The sequence below is a fragment of the Caretta caretta genome, chromosome 9 (assembly GCF_965140235.1).
Source record: "Caretta caretta isolate rCarCar2 chromosome 9, rCarCar1.hap1, whole genome shotgun sequence".
Lineage (NCBI taxonomy): Eukaryota > Metazoa > Chordata > Testudines > Cheloniidae > Caretta > Caretta caretta.
The window spans coordinates 55,735,565-55,757,185 of record NC_134214.1 but is presented as its reverse complement, the minus strand read 5'-3'; the positions used below and the strand labels follow the sequence as shown (position 1 = coordinate 55,757,185).

The 21,621-nt window shown below is 45.3% G+C and overlaps 1 protein-coding gene across 17 annotated transcripts in view; it reads right to left on the bottom strand.

The window, feature by feature from the left end:
- Nucleotides 1-21,621, bottom strand: part of PASK (PAS domain containing serine/threonine kinase) — a 51,830-nt gene that overhangs the window by 6,303 nt on the left and 23,906 nt on the right. For 6 of the 17 annotated variants that reach the window (XM_048864825.2, XM_048864826.2, XM_075132327.1 and 3 more), the window contains 5 exons: nucleotides 20,220-20,387; nucleotides 19,427-19,552; nucleotides 17,953-18,087; nucleotides 16,538-16,737; nucleotides 10,730-10,863 (listed from right to left, as the gene is read on the bottom strand). In XM_048864825.2, coding sequence (XP_048720782.2) covers nucleotides 10,730-10,863; nucleotides 16,538-16,737; nucleotides 17,953-18,087; nucleotides 19,427-19,552; nucleotides 20,220-20,387 — 763 coding nt within the window. Of the gene's footprint in view, nucleotides 1-6,584; nucleotides 7,099-8,014; nucleotides 8,596-10,729; nucleotides 10,864-16,537; nucleotides 16,738-17,952; nucleotides 18,088-19,426; nucleotides 19,553-20,219; nucleotides 20,388-21,621 lie in introns of those variants that run through there. The other 11 variants (XM_048864827.2, XM_048864830.2, XM_048864831.2 and 8 more) reach the window with 11 other exon arrangements.

Here is a 21,621-nt window from a genome sequence, read left to right as displayed (position 1 = left end):
TCCATTCCTGCAGACCAAAGAGACAGAGCGCGCAGTACACAAACCGTTGAAAGATGGTGCCAAATGCGGAGGGAAGCACAGGGATTGCTGGGATGTGAAGCAATGTATCACAGGGCATTGGGACAGGACCCAGGATGCCCCACGACCCTATCTGCCTTCCCACAACTCTTAGCGGCAGAAGAGGAAGAGATGCTCTATGGGATAGCTGCCCAGAGTGCACCATTCCAAATACTGCAACTGTGAACACGCTATTGCACAGGCAGTTAACAGTGTGAACACACAAGAGCGGTTTCCCTTCAGTGCTCTCTAAGCGGCGCTGTAACTCTGTCAGTGTAGATATACCCTTAGTAAATTAGGTTCAATACCCATAAGTAGGTAAAATTGTAACCCCAGATCCCTCCAGCCCTTCTGCCTTACTGTCAGGATTTCTCTGTCTTGTTTCATTCACTTAGGGTTGTGTTTGCTTGGCTTGGAGAATGATTTAAGCCTTTCACATTGTGTAAATAGCAAACTGAAAAGAGGTAAGACGCTGGGGGGGGGGGAAGAGGTAGAAAGAAACAGACAGACAGACTATGCATGGAAGACTTTTTTTGGACACCATTCCTTTTATAACTTTGGTGCCCCTCGTGGGCACCCACCCACTCCAAGACCAGTCCTTTTCTAGACATTCTTAAATGAGGTCTTATGTTTGTTTTTCTTTCCAGGGCATATACCAGTGGCTTAGGGAAAACACCAAGAAATTCCTAACTGCAAAGCTATAGAGGCTCTTTATGGGACTACAAGACTCTTAAGATCACCTACAGAGAGGTTGCTGATGAAAGATGCATCAACCCACCACATGCTTGTTCTCTTCAACACCTCCACCAGGAAGCAAGATGAACAATATCTTTCTTTTAGTCCAGATCATGAAACAAATTCTGAAGCTACCAATGCAAACAAACACCCTCCACATTCCTAAGGGCCCCACTGAGGCGAGGAAGTTACCAGCAGGATCTCTTAAGCCAACAATACTGGTTGGCAATGGTTAAATCAAGGAATTATGATGTGATTGGAAAAACAGAGACTTGGTGGGATAACTCACATGACTGGAGTACCATCATGGATGGATATAAACTGTTCAGGAAGGACAGGCAGGGCAGAAAAGGTGGGGGAGTTGCACTGTATGTAAGAGAACAGTATGACTGCTCAGAGCTCAGGTATGAAACTACAGAAAAACCTGAGAGTCTCTGGATTAAGCTTAGAAGTGTGAGCAACAAGGGTGATGTCGTGGTGGGAGCCTGCTATAGACCACCAGACCAGGGGGGATGAGGCTTTCTTCAGGCAACTAACAAAAGTTACTAGATCACAGTCCCTGGTTCTCATGGGGGACTTCAAACACCCCAGTATCTGCTGGGAGAGCAATACAGCAGTGCACAGACAATCCAGGAAGTTTTTGGAAAGTGTAGGGGACAATTTCCTGGTGCAAGTGCTGGAGGAACCAACAAGGGGCACAGCTCTTCTTGACCTGCTGCTCACAAAAAGGGAAGAATTAGGGGAAGCAAAAGTGGATGGGAACCTGGGAGGCAGTGACCATGAGATGGTCGAGTTCAGGATCCTGACACAAGGAAGAAAGAAGAGCAGCAGCAGAATACAGACCCTGGACTTCAGAAAAGCAGACTGACTCCCTCGGGGAACTGATGGGCAGTATCCCCTGGGAGAACAACATGGAGGGGGAAAGGAGTCCAGGAGAACTGGCTGTATTTTAAAGAATCCTTATTGAGGTTACAGGGACAAACCAACCCGATGTATAGAAAGAATAGTAAATATGGCAGGCGTCCAGCTTGGCTTAACAGTGAAATCCTTGCTGATCTTAAACACAAAAAAGAAGCTGACAAGAAGTGGAAGATTGGACAAATGACCAGGGAAGAGTATAAAAATATTGCTTAGGCATGCAGCAGTGAAATCAGGAAGGCCAAATCACACCTGGAGTTGCAGCTAGCAAGAGATGTTAAGAGTAACAAGAAGGGTTTCTTCAGGTATGTTAGCAACAAGAAGAAAGTCAAGGAAAGTGTGGGCCCCTTACTGAATGAGGGAGGCAACCTAGTTACAGAGGATGTGGAAAAAGCTAATGTTCTCAATGCTTTTTTTGCCTCTGTCTTCACGAACAAGGTCAGCTCCCACACTACTGCACTGGGCAGCGCAGTGTGGGGAGGAGGTGACCAGCCCTCTGTGGAGAAAGAAGTGGTTCGGGACTATTTAGAAAAGCTGGACGAGCACAACTCCATGGGGTAGGATGCACTGCATCCGAGGGTGCTAAAGAAGTTGGCAGATGTGATTGCAGAACCATTGGCCATTATCTTTGAAAACTCATGGCGATCCGGGGAAGTCCCAGATGACTGGAAAAAAGCTAATGTAGTGCCCATCTTTCCCTTTTTAAAGAAGGATGATCCTGGGAACTACAGGCCAGTCAGCCTCACCTCAGTACTAATCAATTTTGAAGCACTTAGAGGAGAGGAAAGTGATCAGAAACAGCACGGATTCACCAAGGGCAAGTCATGCTTGACTAACTTAATTGCCTTCCATGATGAGATAACTGGCTCTGTGGATGAGGGGAAAGCAGTGGATGTGTTATTCCTTGAATTTAGGAAAGGTTTTGATATGGTCTCCCACAGTATTCTTGCCAGCAAGTTAAAGAAGTATGGGCTGGATGAATGGACTATAAGGTGGATAGAAAGCTGGGTAGATCGTCAGGCTTAACAGGTAGTGATCAATGGCTCCATGTCTAGTTGGCAGCCGGTATCAAGTGGAGTGCCCCAAGGGTCGGTCCTGGGGCCAGTTTTGTTCAATATCTTCATTAATGATCTGGAGGATGGTGTGGATTGCACCCTCAGCAAGTTTGCAGATGACACTACACTGGGAGGAGTGATAGATACACGCTGGACTGTAGGGATAGGATACAGAGGGTATAACGATGCTGGTTCTGATGGGACCCAACAGAGTGCCAATTCAGGACAAATTGCTTAAAGCAGGGCAGTTACAGCCCAAGGCTGGGGTTTCTATGCACACCAAGGCAAACAAAACCACCCAGACAGAGAGGACTTTGGTTTTACCCCACTGGATAACCACAAGTCACACAAGCAATTTCCTTAGACACTCCAGTTTCCCAGTATCACCACCAGTGCTACTCGTTATAGGGACAAATGGTTATGAAAACCAATATCCCAGTAAAAGAGAAGAAGTTCTCTCGATACCAAAGAACCAAGCCCCAAACCCACGTCAATATACAAATCAGATCTTACCCACAAATCACGTTGTTGCCAATCCTTTAGAACAGTGGTCTCCAAAGTGGGGTGTGCAAGACCATCCCTGGGGGTGCTCGGCAGAAGGAGCGCCGCCGAAGGAGTGCCGCTGGCACGGTGGCAGCAGCGCTCCTGGACCTTTGATTCCTCGGCGGCACGCCAGCAGCAGCTCCTCTTTTTTTTTTTGCTTCCCTAGAGCTGGCTCTAGGGGTGTGCGATCCAAAAAGTTTGGAGACCACTGCTTTAGAATCTAAAGGTTTATTCATAATAGGAAAAAGATATAGATGAGAGCTAAAATTGGTTAAATGGAATCAATTACATACAGTAATGGCAAAGTTCTTGGTTCAGGCTTGTAGCAGTGATGAAATAAACTGCAGATTCAAATCAAGTCTCTGGAGTACATCCACAGCTGGGATGGGTCATTCAGTCCTTTGTTTAGAGCTTCAGTTTGTAGCAAAGACCCTTCAGAGGTATGAAGCAGGATTCAAGACAAGATGGAGATGAGGCATCAGCCTTTTATAGTCATTTCCAGGTGTAAGAACACCTCTTTGTTATTACTGTGGAAAATTACAGCAAAATGGAGTTTGGAGTCATATGGGCAAGTCACATGTCCATGCATGACTCAGTTCTTTACAGGTGGCAGCCATTGCTTACATGCTACCTTGCACGTCCCCAGGAAGACAGCTTATGTGGATTGGAGTCTTCCAAGATCCACTGTCAGTTAAGTTCCACTGAATGCATCCGATGAAGTGAGCTGCAGCTCACGAAAGCTTATGCTCAAATAAATTTGTTAGTCTCTAAGGTGCCACAAGTACTCCTTCTCTTTTTGTCAGTTAAGTGTTTCTTGATTAGGCACTTACTTGCACATTCCTTTCTCAAGACGCTGACCAAATGCTTTACCAAGGCTATGTCTACACTACGAAATTAGGTCAAATTTATAGAAGTTGATTTTTTAGAAATCGATTTTATACAGTCGATTGTGTATGTCCCCACTTAAGACCATTAAGTCAGCGGAGCGTGTCCACAGTACCGAGGCTAGTGTTGACTTCCGGAGTGTTGCACTGTGGGTAGCTATCCCACAGTTCCCGCAGTCTCCACCACCCATTGGAATTCTGGGTTGAGATCCCAATGCCTGATGGGGCAAAAAACATTGTCGCGGGTGGTTCTGGGTACATGTCATCAGACCCCCCCTTCCCTCCATGAAAGCAACAGCAGTTTATCATTTCGCGACTTTTTTCCTGGGTTACCCGTGCAGACGCCATACCACGGCGAGCATGGAGCCCTCTCAGCTCACCATCACTGTACGTCTCCTGGGTGCTGGCAGACGCAGGACTGCGTTGCTGCACAGCAGCAACTCATTGCCTTGTGGCAGCAGATGGTGCATTACGACTGGTATCTGTCCTCGTCGTCTCCTGGGTGCTCTTGGCTGGCCTCGGCGAGGTCGGTCGGGGCGCCTGGGCGGACATGGGTGCTCCTGGCAGACCTTGGTGAGATCTGTCAGGGGCGCCTGGACATAAATGGGAGTGACTCAGGTCATTCTCTTCTTTAAGTTTTGTCTAATGGAGATTCAGTCTTGCCTGGAATATCAGCAGAGGGATAGCTCTGTGGTTTGAGCACTGGCCTGCTAAAACCAGGGTTGTAAATTCAATCCTTGAGGGGGCCATTCTGCATCAGGCTGCTCTCCCAGCCAGCAGCACTGTGAGCACCCAGGAGACTATGACAGCTAGCAGTCGTACTGTACTGTCTGCTGCCAGCCTACCCTGTGCTCCTCCCTCCATGAAAGCAATGGCCAACAATCATTTCATGCCTTTTTCTGTGCGGGCGCCATATTGCTGTCAGCATCATCATCCACCCACCGCTTCCACTGCCACTCTGCTCTCGCCATACCATGGCAAGCATGGAGCCTGCTCAGATCACCACGGCAGTTATGACCATTCTAAACACCACGCGCATTATCCAGCAGTATATGAAGAACCAGAACCTGCAAAAGCAGGCGAGTAGGCAACAGCAGAGCGGTGAGGAGAGTAATAAGGACATGGACACAGACTTCTCTCAAAGTACGAGCCCCAGCAATGTGGACATCTTGGTGGTAATGGGGCAGGTTCATGCTGTGGAACGCCAATTCTGGGCCTGGGAAACAAGCACAGACTGGTGGGACCGCATAGTGTTGCGGGTCTGGGACGATTCCCAATGGCTGTGAAACCTTTGCATGCGTAAGGGCACTTTCATGGAACTTTGTGACTTGTTTTCCCCTGCCCTGAAGCACACGAATACCAAGATGAGAGCAGCCCTCCCAGTTCACACGTGACTGGTGATAGCCCTCTGGAAGCTTGCAATGCGAGACAGCTACCAGTCAGTCGGGAATCAATTTGGAGTGGGCAAATCTACTGTGGGGGCTGCTGTGATCCAAGTAGCTAACGCAATCACTGAGCTGCTGCTACCAAGGGTAGTGACTCTGGCAAACGTGCAGGTCATAGTGGATGGCTTTGCTGCAATGGGATTCCCTAACTGTGGTGGGGCCATAGACGGAACTCATATCCCTATCTTGGCACTGGAGCACCAAGGCAGCGAGTACATAAACCGAAAGGGGTACTTTTCAATGGTGCTGCAAGCACTGGTGGATCACAAGGGACGTCTCACCAACATCAACGTGGGATGGCTGGGAAAGGTACAGGATGCTCGCATCTTCAGGAACTCTGGTCTGTTTCAACAGCTGCAGCAAGGGACTTTCTTCCCAGACCAGAAAATAACTGTTGGAGATGTTGAAATGCCTATAGTTATCCTTGGGGACCCAGCCTACCCCTTAATGGCTTGGCTCATGAAGCCATACACAGGCACCCTGGACAGTAGTCGGGAGCTATTCAACTATAGGCTGAGCAAGTGCAGAATGGTGGTAGAACGTACCTTCGGATGTTTAAAAGCGCGCTGGCCCAGTTTACTGACTTGTTCAGATCTCATCGAAACCAATATTCCCATTGTTACTACTGCTTGCTGTGCACTCCACAATCTCTGTGAGAGTAAGGGGGAGACGTTTATGGTGGGGTGAGAGGTTGAGGCAAATCGCCTGGCCACTGATTATGCGCAGCCAGGCACCAGGGTGGTTAGAAGAGTACAGGAGCGCGCAGTGTGCATCAGAGAAGCTTTTAAAACCAGTTTCATGACTGGCCAGGCTACGGTGTGAAAGTTATGTTTGTTTCTACTTGATGAAAACTTCTGCCCCTTGGTTCACTGTACTTCCCTGTAAGCTAGCCACCCTCCCCTCCAGCCTTCGATCACCGCTTGCAGAGGCAATAAAGTCATTGCTGCTTCAAATTCATGCATTCTTTATTAATTCATCACACAAATAGGGGGATAACTGCCAAGGTAGTCCAGGAGGGTTGGGGGAGGATGGAAGGACAAGGCCACACTGCACTTTAAAACTTATTGAATGCCAGCTTTCTGTTGCATGTTGCACTCTGGGGTGGAGTGGTTGGGTGCCTGGAGGCCCCCCCACCACATTTTTGGGCGTCTGGGTGAGGAGGCTATGGAACTTGGGGAGGAGGGCGGTTGGTTACACCGGGGATGTAGCAGCAGTCTGTGCTCATGCTGCCTTTCCTGCACCTCAACCATACGCCAGAGCATATCACTTTGATCCACCAGTAGCCTCAGCATTGACTCCTGCCTTCTGTCAGCAAGCTGACACCATCTATCATCTTCAACCCGCCACCTGTCCTCGCATTCATATTGTGCCGTCCTGGACTCTACCACTGTCTGCCTCCTCGCATTCTGCTGGGCTCTTTCAGTGTGGGAGGACTGCATGAGCTCAGAGAACAATTTGCAGCTGCAGGAGGAAAAAAAAGGGAGAGTAGTAGTTAAAAAGACATTCTAGATAACAATGGATAGACTCTTTCAGGGTGAACCTTGCTGTTAACATTACATAGCACATGTGCATTCGGTACAAGGTGGCATTTTGCCTCTTATATTGAGGGTCTGCCGGTCTGGTGTGAGAGATCACACACGCAGGGCTGGCAGGCAACAGAATTCAGCTTGCAGGTAGCCATGGTAAGCCACAGTCTTTTGGCTTCTTTAACCTTCATAACATTTGGGAATGATTTCAAAACAGCAGCGCCCTCATTTCCCATACCAAACAGACGTTGGGTTGGCCATTTAAAATGGGTTGGCAATTTAGAAGGAGGGTCTGCGGTTTTCGGGTTAACATGCAGCACAACCCAACTAAACCGCCCGCCTCCCCCCCACCACACCCAATTCTCTGGGATGATCGCTTCACCCCTCCCCACACCGTGTGGCTAACAGCAGGGAAGATTTCTGTTCAACCACAGGCAGGAACGACCACCTCTGAATGTCCTCTTAATAAAATTACCCTATTTCAACCAGGTGACCATGAATGATATCGCTCTCCTGAGGACAACACAGAGAGATAAAGAACAGCTGTTGCTTGAATGCCAGCAAACATCAGGACCATATGCTGCCATGCTTTGTTTTGCAATGCCCCCAGACTATGAGCTACTGGCCTGGTGTGGTAAAGTGTCCTACTATGGAGGACGCAATAAGGCTGCCCTCCCCAGAAACCTTTTGCAAAGGCTTTGGGAGTACATCCAGGACAGCTTCATTGAGAGGATTTCCACTCCATCCCCAGACACGTTAACAGACTTTTCCAGTAGCTGTACTGGCCGCAAATCAATCATTAAACATGCTTGCTTTTAAAGCATGTATTATATTCACAAAGGTACACTCACCAGAGGTCCCTTCTCCACCTGGTGTGTCCGGGAGTCCACCTTGGGTGGGTTCGAGGGGTACTGGCTCCGGGTCCAGGGTGAGAAACAGTTCCTGGCTCTCGGGAAAAATGGTTTCTCCGCTTGCTTGCCATGCGCTATCATCTTCCTCGTCCGCAAAATGCACATCCCTGTTGCATGATAATCCACTGACAGAGTCAAAGCACAGGGTTGGGGTAGTGGTGGCTGCACCCCCAAGAATGGCATGCAGCTCATCATAGAAGCGGCATGTCTGGGGTTCTGACCCAGAGCAGCCGTTTGCCTCTCTGGTATTTTGGTAGGCTTGCCTGAGCTCCTTAAGTTTCATGCGGCACTGCTGCGGGTCCCTGTTATAGCCTCTGTCCTTCATGCCCTTCGAGATTTTTTCAAATATTTCGGCATTTCATCTTTTGGAACGGAGTTCTGATAGCACAGATTCCTCTCCCCATACAGTGATCAGATCCCGTACCTCCCGTTTGGTCCATGACGGAGCTCTTTTGCAATTCTGGGACTCCATCATGGTCACCTCTGCTGATGAGATCTGCACTCACCTGCAGCTTGCCATGCTGGCCAAACAGGAAATGAGATTCAAAAGTTTGCGGGCCTTTTCCTGTCTACCTAGCCAGTGCATCTGAGTTGAGAGCGCTGTCCAGAGCGGTCACAACGGAGCACTCTGGGATAGCTCCCGGAGGCCAATACCGTCAAATTGCGACCTGGGAAGGTCGATTTCAGCGCTAATCCCCTCGTTGAGGGAGGAGTACAGAAAACGATTTTTAGAGCCCTTTCAGTCGAAGTAAATGGCTTCGTTATGTGGACAGGTGCAGGTTTAAAATCGATTTAACGCTGCTAAATTCGACCTAAACTCGTAGTGTAGACCAGGGCCAAGGCTACTTCAGAATCAAAATTCATTGATATACAAGTACATAGCCAATATTCATAACTTTAACTATGAAAATGATACACCCATACAGATAGGATAATCATACCCAGCAAATTATAACCTTTTCACAGACACCTTACATGACAACCTTTGTACAATATTTGCTGCAAATATATAGCAGTGGTTGCCACAACGATCTATACGGTCATAGCTTATGTCAGTAACATCACAGAGGGACCTAGACAAATTAGAGGATTGGGCCGAAAGAAATCTGATGAGGTTCAACAAGGACAAGTGCAGAGTCCTGCACTTAGGAAGGAAGAATCCCACGCATTGCTACAGACTAGAGACCGAGTGGCTAGGCAGCAGTTCTGTAGAAAAGGACCTAGGGGTTACGGTGGACAAGAAGCTCGATATGAGTCAACAGTGTGCCCTTGTTGCCAAGAAGGCTAACGACATTTTGGGCTGTATAAGTAGGAGCACTGCCAGCAGATCGAGGGACGTGATCGTTCCCCTCTATTCGGCATTGGTGAGGCCTCATCTGGAGAGCTGTGTCCAGTTTTGGGCCCCACACTACAACAAGGATGTGGAAAAATTGGAGAGAGTCCAGCGGAGGGCAACATAAATGATTAGGGGGCTGGAACACATGACTTATGAGAAGAGGTTGAGGGAACTGGGATTGTTTAGTCTGCAGAAGAGAAGAATGAGGGGGGATTTGATAGCTGCTTTCAACAACCTGAAAGGGGGTTCCAAAGAGGATGGATCTAGACTGTTCTCAGTGGTACCAGATGACAGAACAAGGAGTAATGGTCTCAAGTTGACGTGTGGGAGGTTTAGGTTGGATATGAGGAAAAACTATTTCACTAGGAGGGGGGTGAAGCACTGGAATGCGTTACCTAGGGAGGTGGTGGAATCTCCTTCCTCAGAGATTTTTAAGGTCAGGTGTGACAAAGCCCTGGCTGGGATGATTTAGTTCAGGATTTATCCTGCTTTGAGCAGGGGGTTGGACTAGATGACCTCCTGAGGTCCCTTCCAACTCTGATATTCTATGATTCTAAGTAAAGCAAAGCCTGAGTTTGCATTCAAGCCTCCTGAGGACCACTGGTAATCACTGGACTTTAAACTTACCTAGTAGGCTGAAATTTCCTATTACATTATTTGTTCCAGTTCACTCAGTTTTTAACTCCTCTGTGGTCTGGGATAATGAAGGAAGAAGTGAACTCACCACAGTGAAGACCTGGAATTTGAAATACTGCCAGTGCAGGTAGTACACAGATACTTCCGTGTGTGTAAAGAACTAGAGTACTTTCCCTAAAGCAGGTGAATATACAGATTTACACGTCATAGCCCTTTTTCAGATGAGAACTGATGTTTAATAAACTGAGAGCATGTGTAAGACAGACTCCCAAGAAGAGAGCAAAACCTGGAGAAATTTATATACACTGTGCGCTTCCAGCTACACAAAGGTTCTTTCTAGGGCAATGGTTTTCAAACTTTTTTTTCTGGCCAATGGGAGTGTGGAGCTGGTTCTCAGGGCAGGAGCAGGGCACAGAGCCCCATGGCCCCCACACCTAGGAGCCAGACCTGCAGCTGGCCGCTTCCGAGGTGCAGCATGGTGTCGCAACCAGCAGGCACTAGCCTGCCTTAGCCGGGCAGCACTGCTGACAGGACTTTTAACGGCCTGGTCAGCAGTGCTGATCAGAGCCGCCATGACCCAGTGCTGGTTCACAACCCAGATTGAAAACTACTGTTCTAGAGCAATCTCTTCCACTATGGTCAGTTCCATTGGTAATGAATGGCATGAATAAATGAAAACACACCTTTTGACACCGTGTAAGGAGGATTTAGTACAGCCTCCATGGTCTCCTCTAATTCACAGAAGGGATTCTCTCCAAATACTAGGGTATAAAGGGTGATGCCAAGCGACCACATCTCCAGCTCTGGTCCCTGGTACCTACACAAAAATACAGAAGCCTGCATAAACTCGAAGTACAAATACACTAAGATATATGAAAGAACACACATTTATAACGTGCGTATATCATAGAATATCAGGGTTGGAAGGGACCTCATAAGGTCATCTAGTCCAACTCCCTGCTCAAAGCAGGGCCAATCCCCAATTTTTGCCCCAAATCCCTAAATGGCCCCCTCAAGGATCGAACTCACAACCTGGGTTTAGCAGGCCAATGCTCAAACCACTGAGCTATCCCTCCCCCTAATTTGTGGTTCTGAATTTCATTTTAAAGGCAGGAAAGATAATATGCAAATATTTTAGGAGTTCTACACAACTATATAAATGCTTAAGCAGAAAAATATACACTACCTTCATGCACATGATCCCTGGCCCTCTCCCACCCTCATTCCCCCAACACTTGGTATTCAGTTTCACAAGTCAGGACTAGCAAAAGTGAGAGCACTTATCACTGGGAGCCACCACACAAGCTTCCTTCATGCAGCTCTGTATTTTAACTCAAATACAACACTTCCAATAATTTTAGTCTTGGGTCTCTCCTAAACAGAAACTAATAAATTATGCCAAACTGCAAACAAATTATGCAACATGAATTAACAGCCACTAAAGGAACACCCACCTTGTTATACTTAGTCTCTAGGCGAAATCAGAACCTAGCCTTCCTGAACAAAGAAGGCTAGTATAGCTACAACATATATCTCATCAGAGGAGCGAAGTTTTGGAATAGCCTTCCAAGGGAAGCAGTGGGGGCAAAAGACCTATCTGACTTCAAGATTAAACTCGATAAGTTTATGGAGGAGACGGTATAATGAGATAACATGATTTTGGCAATTAACTATCTTTAAATATTCATGGTAAACAGGCCCAAAGGCCTGTGATGGGATGTTAGATGGGGTGGGATCTGAGTTACTACAGAGAATTCTTTCCTGGGTATCTGGCTGGTGAACCTTGCCCATATGCTCAGCGTTCAGCTGATCACCATATTGAGGGTCGGGAAGGAATTTTCCTCCAGGGCAGATTGGAAGAGGCCCTGGAGGTTTTTCACCTTCCTCTATAGCATGGGGCACGGGTCACTTGCTGGACGATTCTCTGCTCCTTGAAGTCTTTAAGCCATGATTTGAGGACTTCAATAGCTCAGACATAGGTGAGAGGTTTATCGCAGGAGTGGGTGGGTGAGATTCTGTGGCCTGCGTTGTGCAGGAGGTCAGACTAGATGATCATAATGGTCCCTTCTGACCTTAATATCTATGAATCTATTAAGCTGTTTTAGGGTCAATGTCGCACTGGTGACCAGAAGACTAGTGCCCATATTTAAAAATGGGAAGAAAGAGAACCCAGGGAATTACAGACCAGTCAGCCTCACTTCAGTCCCCAGCAAAATCATGGAGCAGGTCCTCAAGGAATTCATTTTGAAGCACTTGGAGGAAAGGAAGGTGAATAGGAACAGTCAACATGAATTCACCAAGGGCAAGTCATGCCTGACCAACCTGATTGCCTTCTATGATGAGATAACTGGCTCTGGAGATATGGGGAAAGTGGTGGATGTGATATATCTTGAGTTTAGCAAAACTTTTGATATGATCTCCCACAGTATTCTTGCCAGCAAGTATGGATTGGATGAATGAACTATAAGGCGGATAGAAAGCTGGCTAGATTATGGGGCTCAATGGGTAGTGATCAAGAGCTCGATATCTAGTTGGCAGCTGGTATCAAGCGGAGTGCCCCAGGGGTCAGTCCTGGGGCCGGTTTTGTTCAATGATCTGGATGATGGGATTAATTGCACCCTCAGCAATTTTACAGATGACACTAAGCTGGGGAGAGAGGTAGATATGCTGGAGGGTAGGGATAGGGTCCAGAGTGACCTACACAAATTGGAGGATTGGGCCAAAAGAAATCTGATGAGGTTCAACAAGGACAAGTGCAGAGTCCTGCACTTAGGAAGGAAGAATCCCATGCACTGCTACAGGCTGGGGACTGACGGACTGAGCTGCAGTTCTGCAAAAAAGGACCTGGGGATTACAGTGGACAAGAAGCTGGATATGAGTCAGCAGTGTGCCCTTGTTGCCAAGAAGGCCAACAGCATATTGGGCTATATTAGTAGCACTACCAGCAAATCGAGGGAAGTGATCATTCCCCTCTATTCAGCACTGGTGAGGCCACACCTGGAATACTGCATCCAGTTTTGGCCCACCCCCACTACAGAAGGGATGTGGACAAATTGGAGAGTCCAGTGGAGGAAAACAAAAATGATTAGGAGGCTATGGCACATGACTTACAAGGAGAGGCTGAGGGAACTGTGGTTATTTAATCTGCAGAAGAGAAGAGTGAGGGGGGATTTGATAGCTGCTTTCAACTACCTGAAGGGGGGTTCCAAAGAGAATGGAACTCGGCTGTTCTCAGTGGTGGCAGATGACAGAACAAGAAGCAATGGTCTCAAGTTGCAGTGGGGGAGGTCTAGGTTGGATATTAGGAAAAACTATTTAACTAGGAGGGTGACGAAGCACTGGAATGGGTTACCTAGGGAGGTGGTGGAATCGCCATTCTTAGAGGTTTTTAAGGCCCGGCTTGACAAAGCCTTGGCTGGGATGATTTAGTTGGTGTTGGTCTTGATTTGAGCAGGGTACTGGACTAGATGACCTCCTGAGGTCTCTTCCAACCCTAGTAGTTTATGAAGACAAGACTAACTACTGAACCCAGGCCAAAATTAGGGCTTGACTACACTTACAGCACTGCAGGTGCACCAGTGCCACTACCCAGTGAAGACATTACCTATGCTGGTGGGAGAGCTTTTCTCGTCAGCATAGGTACGCCACCTCCTTATCAGGCAGTAGCAATGTCAATAGGATAAGTCCTCCTGTCAATATAGCGCTGTCTAACACCAAAAGTTTGGCCAGTATAGCTGCATTGCTCATTCCACACCCGAGTGACGTCACTATACCTACTTCAGTTTGTAGTGTAGACCAGGGCTTGCCAACCAGAGTTTCAAACTACAGGTTACACAGCTCAGTGGACACCCCACACATCACTCTGAAACACCCTCTTCCAAGAGAGAGTCCCACCACTTGACATCCCATCTGGGAAGGAAGGTAACTTGCTTCACACAAGGCTAGAAGTGGGAGACACTCTGTACCTTGAGGAAACACCCTGCACTCCCATGTTCATCCTTGTAATATGATTGTGTGGTATCCAGTGCAAAGTTTGTCATGTTGGGTGTCTCTGGAAGGCTTATGATGCCCTGAGCATTGTTGTTATAGTAATGTTACACGTTGTAATTTCATGTATAAAGTTATGAGGCTGAAAATGTGTCCTCATGGCTTAAAACAAGCCAAGGCAAAACTCTCCAGGAGCAGAGGGGCAGTTCACACCCTCATCAGGGCATGTATGGGACAAACCCAGCCCAGCCTCACAGGAACAAAGGACACTGGCCTAGGCAACAACAAAGGGTCAGTTGGACTCTCGATTGAGTCACTCCCCCTCCCTTGGTCAGTTTGGGACTACAATGAGGTAATGCTCACCTGACTCTGAAGGGGGGGCAGCACAAAGCCAAGAGGGAAGAAAGAACATGATAAAAGAGAGAGAGAGAGACGTTTGCCATGCTCCTCCTCTCTTCCACCTCCATCTACAGACACCACCACCAAGAGACTGAAGAGCTGATCAAAGGGGAGAGTCTGGCTGAAGGGCAACCAGCCAGCCTATGGTGAGAAGCATCTAAGCTTGTAAGGGCACTGAAAGTGTTAAGATCAGCTTAGAATGCTTTTATTTCATTTGACCAAATCTGACTTCTTGTGCTTTGACTTATAATCACTTAAAATCTATCTTTTGTAGTTAATAAATTTGTTTGTTTATTCTACCTGAAGCAGCGTGTTTGGTTTGAAGTGTGTCACAGACTCCCCTTGGGATAACTAGCTTGGTATGTATCAATTTCTTTGTTAAACTGACGAACTCATACAAACTTGCAGTGTCCGGTGGGTATAACTGGACATCTCAAGATGGAGGTTCCTAGGATTGTGTCTGGGACCGGAGATATTGACTGGAGTCATTCGGTTGCACAAGCCAAGCAGCTGCTGGCCAAAAGTGCTCACTCACATAGCTGGGAGCAGCTTATATACCAGAGGCTGTGTGGGACCAACTTGGGAGTGGGGGTTCTCACAGCAGAGCTCCCAGAGTCAAGGATTTGAGTGACCTAGCAGATCACCAGTCCAGATAACACCAGGGGAACGTCACAAAGTGACATTGGTTAATTTACTGGTAACACAGCTTAGTCATCAGTCTACTCAAAGCAGCTGTTCCTAGACTGTGGACTGCACAAAGGGCTTGCTGCTGCCCTGGAGAAAAGGACTGGCTCTCCTCCTTTTTTACAGCTGCTGCTATGTATGTCGAGTTTTTCCCATTAGAAAGAAGAGCCTGGAGAGGGGACCCAGGGGAACAGCTAGAAACAAGGAGGAAGAGCTAACCTACATGTCCCTAATAGTAGTCCTTGCTCCTAGGAAGAGGAACTGTAATTCTTCTTCAGGGGCTGAATCCATAACCTGCCAATCTCCACTTGGAAAGGAATTTTCAGAGGAGATGGGGAATGAGACAACCTGATGCCTGGACCATACGTCCGGGGGAGCAATGAACCAATCAGCATGGAGATACACGTAATGGGAGAGGAAGCCCAGACTATAGGACAGCATGATCAAGGAGAGGACAACAAACTGATCAAGCAGCAGAGAAGTACATGCCAGAAAGCAAGTAGAGAAGGGAGACAGAACTGATGGGAGTGGGATATGACAAGATTTCATTCTTCAAAATAGGGCAAGTTAAAGGACAGCTACAACACAAATACTTCCCTGATACCCTATTTCTCCATGTAAACAATTGCCAAAAAGAGATGTGTGTTCATAAAAAGACTTGAATGGGAGGGGTGGTGGGTCACCAAGACCCATCTATTAAGATTTAGATGTAAATAGTGAGAAACACAGAACAGATTAAGTTGTAATATGATTCACCTAGACCCTACCAGCCTAGGGATAAAAATCTTAAACCTGTTTGTTAACTTGGTTGTACAGCATGGCAGTCAGAAGCTCACCCAGCATGCTATTTTTAATAAAGCCCCGCATAAGCACCAATAGTTCAGCTTGAAGTGGCACTTGCATTCTAGATCACACCAGACAGGTAGTCCCTCTTTGTCTGGGAACATTGATGCTTGTGTTGAGCGCAGAGAATTTGTTTATGATCTTGATAAAGGACGCATGGAAAATGATCAAGACATTTCGAGATGCTTAGATTGCATTTGGACAACTGACAAAACTTACAGCAGTATTTCCCAACGTGAGGGTGCACACCACTGAAGGGGCAAGAAGGACTAATGGGCAGGGGCCCACATATAGCTTTCATTTGAAAGAGAGAAATGAAGTCTCTGCAACAGCAGTGAAGACAATTTTCAAAAGATGTGAGCCAAATGCAACCTATGCAGCAATGTCCAGGAGTTTGCAGAGTACCTGAAAGAAGAGCTTTGAGGTATGAAATACCCAATTCATTTCAACGGGTCTAGCATAGATGCTAATGACAATAGTTTAAGCATCATTCTGTCAGCCGTTCTACCGCCCTGGCCTTACAAGTGCATTGCTAACAAGGAACACAAGAGCAGTTTTCACTCAGGCCCAGTACGTACGGATTGCCCGAGAGCACTTCTGGTGAGCAGTACTCAATTGTCCCACAGAAGGTGTAGAACAGCTTGCCAGGTTCCAAGTAAGCAACTGAGCCAAAATCCACCAGTTTGATTGTGAAATCTTCAGCAATGATGATGTTCTCATCCTTGATGTCTCTATGGAGGATATTTCTGCAGTGGAGATATCCCACTGCTGACACTAGCTGAAGCACAAAGATTGAGGTCACAATACAAAGAAGTTTACATGAGGGACACTTATCCAGAACACAACAGAACTCTGATAGGCATATTTTGGGGGTTTGTTTACATCTCATCTATACAAGATGAGGAGCTGCATCCAACCGGAGATGGTGGTCATCATATTGAAGTAATGCTCTCTGGGAAATATATTTGGAAGCAAACTAAGGTTTCACCTTCTCCAAATGTGTACAGGTTAGGGTGCCTTTTTAGCCATGTTTGTTCATCCCTTGGGGTTAGGAGCACCAGTGATTAGTCACAATCCAGCAAGTTAATGTTTTTTTTTTTAAATCCAAACTTTGACCAAAGAATAATTTAGTCTTCCCACATTTCCTTCCCCATCATTGCAGGCTTATGAGGTCTGAGTATTTGGGAGTGAACTTTTATATAAATAAGATAACTCACTCATAAATACTGAGGCCTGGTCTACATTAGAAAATTCGGTCTGTGTAACTACATAGCTCAGGAGTGTGAAAAATCCACATCCCTGAGCAACACAGTTAAGCCAGCCTAATTCCCCACGTAGACAGCACTAGGTCAACAGAAGAATTCTTCCTTGCAATCCACCTCCCTGAGAGGTGGTAAACTACGCTGACGGGAGAACCCCTCCTGTCTACACTCAAGAGACACAACGGTGCAGCTTCAGCTCTGCAATGTTTCAAGGATAGAAAACTCTCAGTCACTTCGTTCTGCACAATCATTCTGTGATGCCATAATTAAGTATAGCATCACAATTTGCAAACAAACAAATCTGATAAAGTGTTAATTTTGTGACACCTCAGTCCAATCAAGCAGGCAGAGCAGGAAAGTAAACGGGAGTTTCAGTTGACACAAACCTTTGTGTGCCAGCAGTAAATGAAAAGTACATAAAAATACCAGATTCATTAATGAGACTTGGGGAAACTTCACTTAATGTTACCCCACTTGTGGCAGCAGTCTTTTAAAGGTTACTATGAGTGACATTTCAGACCACTAGAAATCAGCCTTCCAAAATGTTCAAGTGGTACTCTCTAAATACCGCACACTATCATAGAAACAGAGCAGTGCATACAGATTAATTGACTAATCTTATCTCAACTTTCCAGTGAAACGGGATTTTTGTATTAGCCAAGTTTCCCCCATCATAACTGTCAAACTGGCACATTCTCAGAAACACACTTTACTTCAAAAGTAGCTCCCACCTGTCTGAATATATAGCTTGCCAAAGGCTCATCCAAGTCAGGCTGATTGTCAATGAATGTGAAAAGATCTAGACCCGATCCATGCTTCTCCATCACGAATTGGAAAAAACGTTCATTTTCAAATACATCCAGCACCTATAAATAACAGGCACTTCTATAATGCCTTTGATCCTTACAGCATTCTACAAACATTAACCTCCAAGAAGGGCAGTGATAAAAGCAGATTATTATCTTTAGGGAATTAAATCTCTCTAAACTTGTCAGCATTAAATTGCCCAACTCGTAACATCATCCAGGGTAAGCGGGGCAAGAATTTAGAAAGGGAGCATCAGTTTCTGGTCTAAAGCTCTCTTATGTCACCAAATCACTGCCACCAGAAATAAAGTCTCCTCTGAACCCTGAAGTATACAAGAAGTTCAGAGGAAGGCTTCCTCAGTCTTGTGATGATCAGCTTGAACCTCCTGAGAAGGGTAAATTTCAACAAAATAAGGTTCTCATGTCTTGTGGAGAATTAGCTAACCTAAACAGCAGGTAAAGGACTCAGGAATTCAGTCCTGAATCCTTTACAAGATAAATCAAGACCTTCTGTTTAATGGTATTAGCTACTGTTCTCTTTAACTGCAGGGACAACCAGATGAAGGCTTTGATGATCGTGACAGATATCTCGGACTAATTAAAAATCTACTCTTAATTGAAAATGGTCTCTTTCATGTCACCAAGCCAGCATGTCCTGGAGGGAATTCTGAACACTGACAGGATCAGAGAACCCCTGTATGGTCTGAACATAGACACACAGAATTCAGTAAGGAAATGTTACAATGCCCCTAATTCTCCAAAGACTGTTGCAGCAATCTGGCTCACATCTATATCTTTGCCTCCGAGTAAAGACTGCAAGCCATGCCAAATCTTGCCAAGGTCTTCTGACCTGAATAGTTAGAATGCAAGATTTTTGAAGTGAGTCATGTCTAATAAGTCTGTAACAGACTTCAAAGGGTTTATTGTGATGAGAGAGTGGGTTTGGTAAATTTGTAATAATCCTAGAATCAATTTAGTAAAGCTAAGTTAATTATATACAAAAATGTAAACACTATGATCATTACCAAAAAAAAATCAGGAAGGACACAGAGTTCCATATGTGGAAGCCTTTATTCCCCAAATACTGGCTTTTCCTTGTTGGGGGTTGAAATAGTATTTAAAAAGAATCAACTGTTAGTTATCTTGCATTGATAATTTTGAAGAACTAATTTGATCAGATAAATCGATGGGTATATTTTAGGGACAATACTATATATTAAACAAGCAACTTTAGAGCATTTATTGTATTACGTACTTTGCATTAAGAAAATGTCAGTAAGAGTTATTAGCTACTAGACAACAGCCTGATAGAAGATCAGTTTGAAAGATGGGAGGAAGTGAAGAATAATTCAAACTACGACTGTACCTTAAAAGCTATGTGCTTTGAATTAGATTATACCTTAATAATACTGGGGTGCTGCAGCTTCAGCAGGATTGCGATCTCCTGAGTAACTTTCCCCAGCTCAGGATCCTCTACCCAGCAGTCTTCCAGCACCTTCTCCTTCCAAATGAACTTTACTACAACCTACACAAATAACAGAATGGAAGAGGGCCCAGGATGATTAAAAGAAAAATTATTTTCTCTACAAGCTCACTAAAAGGCCATTGCCAGTAGCCCAGAAAGCTGCTGATAGTTATAAAAGCCAGAGCTACACTGGATTGGCAGCACAACTGCACCTGTTGCTATTAACATACACTCCCTATTTTGCTTTCAGCTGGTTCACTGAACTCTGTAAAACTTCTCCCATGGATCAAAACTAGGGCCCCAAGACTTCAGTAAGTCTACTCTAGGCATATTCTTAAATCTTTGAAGGAGCTGAGCCATCATTTGCAGTTTGTCCTCTCTGCTTACTGACAACTTAATTCTACAGCATTGTTAAGATCTGCAATACCACTGCTCTCAGACTTTCAGTGGGCTGAATTAGACACAGAATTGTTACCAGTCACAAAATGAGGCTGGCCACAGAGATTAATATCCTTTTTAAAGAATGTATTACATCAGTGTCAATACCTTTCTAGGTTTTTGTTTGTCTTTTTAAAAGAGCTAAGAAGTTCAGATTTAATTTTGTGTTTTTGATAGTCTGAGGTAGACATTTCATTACAGAATAACCTTTGCTCTTGCAATAAATGGTCATATTATAAAAGAAAAAAATAACTAGAAGAGTAAATTAAATAATTTTTTCCTCCTTAACCTCCTTATTATCTTTCTTGCATCTGGCAGTCCGGACAAAGCCAAAAGCTCCTTTGCCAATGAGATTGAGAGTGTCATATTTCTCTGCATATTCTCCATCACATGCCCGCAATCTTTCCAGATCTTCAGCTCTTTGGGAATTTTCAAACAATGGCATTGTCCTGATCACCTGCAATAAGGAGGAAGAGACACCAAAAAACTGAAATGAGCCAGTGAGGTTTATAAAATAAAGAGATATAATGAAATAAGATATTTAGAGGAAGACGCTTTTTCACTGTAGTTGTGAAAATGTGTTATTTTAACTCTAATGCCAAAAGCTGTCTGTCCTCGGAATTACCACAACGAACTAGAGTGCTGGTTCATCTAGTTCAGCAGCCTAACTCCAGCAGTCACCAATACCACACACTTCAGTGGAAAGAGAAGAAACAGAAGAAAATGTACCTAGATAATTTTGTAAACTGCTGTGTATGGAGAAAGTTGTCTTCTTCAATTACCATCAAGCATACATGATCATGTTACATTCTGAGCAAAATTTTAGATTATTTTTCATGTTTTAACTTGACCAGTAGGATCAGAGTCACACAAGTTTTTAAACTCAGTCACAACAGTTTGTCTCACTGACCTAAAACTCAGCAGTGAATTCCACAGATATAAACACCGTATCAAGAATATTCATACAAACAGCCATACTGGGTCAGACCAAAAGTCTGTCTAGCACAGTATCCTGTCTTCCGACAGTGGCCAATGCCAGGTGCCCCAAAAGGAAAGAATAGAACAGGTAATCATCAAATGATCCATACCCTGTCGCCCATTCCCTGCTTCTGTCAAACAGAGGCTAAAGATACCATTCTTTCACTGGTTCTAAGTTTAATGCCCTTAAGTTTCATAGACTGTCACCTTGTTCTCCTTGGAGACAGCAAATAGATACTGATGAGTTTTGGGATACATTTCAGAATTCTGAATAGCTCCATCAAGTTCATTCTATTTTCTCCTTTACCACGCGCTCCCCCTGCCCCAAAGGCAGGGAGATTAGAATGTAAGTCCCCCAGTACTCTGAACTATGTCAGGGGAGGGTGTTTATAAGTGACCAGCAGGTTTCCTCTTTCTTAAGAGGAGGCAACTGGAAGTGGATAGAGTACTCCACATGAAGGAATTGTTGTATTTCTAAAAAGAACCAACAAATACTCTATTTATTTTTTTGAAGTGTGAAATGCTGCTTTATATTGACTTATCCATGCCAAACAGTGACAAGGACAGATATCAGCAGTTTAAACTATTTTCAAAATTGAAATTTCATGAGACATTTTGCTGCCTAACTCTCCACTGTCTTGAAGGAAGATTGCAAGAAACAAAAAAAAATAAAGTATCATTGTAAAAATTAAGTAACTCTTCCCCTTTCTCTT